Below are 3343 nucleotides of genomic sequence, written 5' to 3' on the forward strand. Positions count from 1 at the left end.
ACTCTAATAACTATGAAAAAACAAAATTAAGGTATAGCAGCAGTGTGTCAAAGGAGGAAACAGGTGTTACTGCATGCTGCTGACCCATCTTTTCCTTCTCATTTACTATGCCACTTGTTCCTCTCTTGTTTCATTTCATTTATTCACTATACTCACCCCTCTGCTTATTATTATTATTATTATTACCTCCCTTCCCAAGAAACTGCACAGACTTGCAGAGAAACAAGAAAAATGGACTCAAAGAAGATGATTTCACCAAGAAAAAGGATTAGGAAATATCATACAAGAAAAGCTCCAATCATTAACTCTTATACAGATATGGCTGAAGCTAGAAGAGAAATTGTCCATGCTTTACACCTTCATAGATCTTCATCATTTAATAACCCAAACAATTATGACTTATTGGGTCAAAGAGGTAACAATACTCAAAATACCAATTACATTTATATTTATCCTTTATTTAGTAAGATTTTTCAACTTACTTACATTTTTTAGAAAGTAGCTAGTTTTAAAATAATCAAAAGAGTAATACAAAAAAGTACTTTTAAATATTTTTTTCTCACTACTTTTGTCAAATGGTATGTTCTATTCCAATAATTCATGGATTAGAAATAGTAGTAGTAGGTGTGAAGTGGAATTTCCCCCCATCAAATTAAATGACAAAAATAAGTAGCAACTACACTGTTTGAGACATGAAATTTGATGCATGTTCTAAATAGCTTTCTTTCAACACTACAAATTCGGCCTCATTTGTTACTCTCTCTCTCTCTGTCTTAATTTTAATTTAGTTGTCTAGTTTTGATTTTTCATAAATTTTAAGAAAGTAAAAAAATAATTAAATGTTTTTAAATCTAGTAGTACATTTTAGAATGTACTAATATGTTCTATAATCTTCTAATCTTGATCTTTAATTAGACATGTAGAAAGGTAAAATTAAATAAAAAGAAAGACATTTTTATTTCAAAAGTCAATTAAGAAACAAGTAGGACAAACAAATTTAAACAGTCTTAATTCTTTTTTTCTTCTTACTTTCTATTTGTTCTTTTTTACAGTAAATTCCCAGCAATATTATTACTCAATAGTGGAATCTATGCCTATTCCTAAACCAACATGGTCTACAACGGCTCCGGCAATACATACAGCACCACCACCACCGCCTCCGCCTCCGACTCCACCGCCATCTTCTTCCGAGTTCGATTGGTGGCTAGGGTTTCTTAAGTCGTTGGATGTGAAGAAGAATACAAGTAGAAATGATAGTCATGAAGTAGACTTACAAAAATACTTCCCAGAAAACATTTTGATGGAAAATTCAACGGTGATTAGTCAATTACAAGATGGATTAAAGAAGGATTCAACCAATAATCTTATAGATGAGTGGTTAATTATCCCTACACCTGATGATGATAATGTATTAATTGAGTTTTAATTAAGTTAAAACCTAGAGATACGTTAGTGGCTATTTCCTGATCAGTTTAGTAATTTTTGTATGTTTAATTCATTTATATATTTTATTTTACTAGGAGAAGAGGTTAGTGGCTGGCTGGCTATTTTATGTAATTCTTCCTTATTTTGTTGTCTAATCTACAGTGCAATAATATAAACAATGTTCACCAAGTATAATACGTTATTTACTCCTCAAAATCAAAAGCTATATTAGTATTATTAGTTATATATAGATTAGTTATGAAAAAAATTTATGTATTAATTTATGAAGGGCTTATGTATGGTATAGTTATTTACGTATTGTTTATGTATATATTAGTTATTTTTGTTTCTATTCTACATAGAATTATACATATATTTACTAATAATTTATATACATATATAGTACTTTATGTAGGTTTTAAAATTGTAAATTAAATACTACATAAATTTTATACATAGTTCTAATCAATTATCAAATATGGTAGTATTATTTTTGCAAAATTGTATGTATTATTTTAATGCAAAATTATATGTATTATTTTTAAGTTAATCAGTTTACAATATTTTTCCTATATCGGATGACTTCCCAGTGTTTTAATTTGGTTGAACATAAAATTTAAAAAGTAAATGGAATTTAAATTTTTGTATCAAATGTCAAAGTTAGATAGACCACTCTATATTTAACCTCAAATACGCGTATCAAAGAACACGTTCTGAAATACAAATAAAAAGAGACAAGCAAGATAGGAGAAAGGCGACTGAAATAGGAGAAAGGCAAAGGAGAGAGTGTATTTCAGATAAATCACATTAAATACATATATCTAGGATATCAATTACATTCAAAATATATAGACAGAGAGGCAGGCAAAATAGGAAAGAGGTGAACGAAAGAATTAGTATATCCTAGATACATATGAATCATGTTTGTACTTTCACTATAACAAAAACAACTTTTAGCGGCAACAAATAGACACATTAATAAAGAGTGTTATAAAGAGTTGTTAAATCCTTTACCGACATTATTTAAGCTACTGCCGTTAATTGATTCCCGCTAAAGATCATTTTTAATGTAGTGTTTGTATATAGCGTATCTAAAAAAGTTACATTTAATTTGATATATTTATAAGTGTGTCAGATACATGTATCTAACAAAATAAATAAATATAATATAGAAGATAATTTTAAAAATTAAAATAAAGTCACTTAATTAAGTTCTAAAGTAATAAAGTTTATATCGCTGTTTTTTGAAATGTCATATGATAGCTTTTGAAGTGATTATCTTCGCAAAAAATATGCAACGTTGTTATGAAGTATGATCTCGACAAGGCCAATGCTGGATATGTTAGTGACAATGATGACCCTCCAAGGCTGAAGAGTGTCTTAAACACAGTAGCAGAAAATGAACTTGTTAATGTAGGCTAGTTAGTTTTCTATGTTACTATTCACAGACATATGCAATGCTTTTTGTTTTTTAAGATATATTAATTAGTGTTTTGGAGTATTTATTGCCCTTATAATAATATAGTTTTGATTTTGGAAGAGTTTTGTGGTTTAAAAATGTTTATTTCGCTTTTAATTTTATGTTTAGTTCAGTTAGGACTTCAGAAATTGTGTATCTGATACGTGTGATGATAATGACATTTTTTATCTGATAAGTATGATAGTAATTACATTAATGAAATTTTGTGACTGAAAAATTATGCACCACGTTTCTGAAACTTTTTTTGGACGAACAGAGATAAACAATTCACAACTTGTATTTTCTAATTATTTTAGTGTTTCATATAGATTGAAACTGAATGTTTGAAACAAATAAATTTAGCCATATTTTGAGGGACTTAATAACGATAGCGTATTTGGGGGGATGTAATTAAATTTTCAGTTTCTAATCCCTTACCTCACGCAACAAACTGATAAT

At 28.4% G+C, this 3343-nt stretch overlaps 1 protein-coding gene across 1 annotated transcript; it reads left to right on the forward strand.

The window, feature by feature from the left end:
• The first annotated feature begins 226 nt into the window (after positions 1-226).
• Positions 227-1568, forward strand: LOC125871661 (uncharacterized). The gene is made up of 2 exons (XM_049552298.1): positions 227-415; positions 1053-1568. The coding sequence occupies exons 1-2, from the start codon at positions 232-234 to the stop codon at positions 1424-1426; spliced, it is 558 nt and encodes a 185-aa protein (XP_049408255.1). The 5' UTR covers positions 227-231; the 3' UTR covers positions 1427-1568.
• Positions 1569-3343: the final 1775 nt, after the last annotated feature.

This window comes from Solanum stenotomum, chromosome 7 (assembly GCF_019186545.1).
Source record: "Solanum stenotomum isolate F172 chromosome 7, ASM1918654v1, whole genome shotgun sequence".
NCBI lineage: Eukaryota > Viridiplantae > Streptophyta > Magnoliopsida > Solanales > Solanaceae > Solanum > Solanum stenotomum.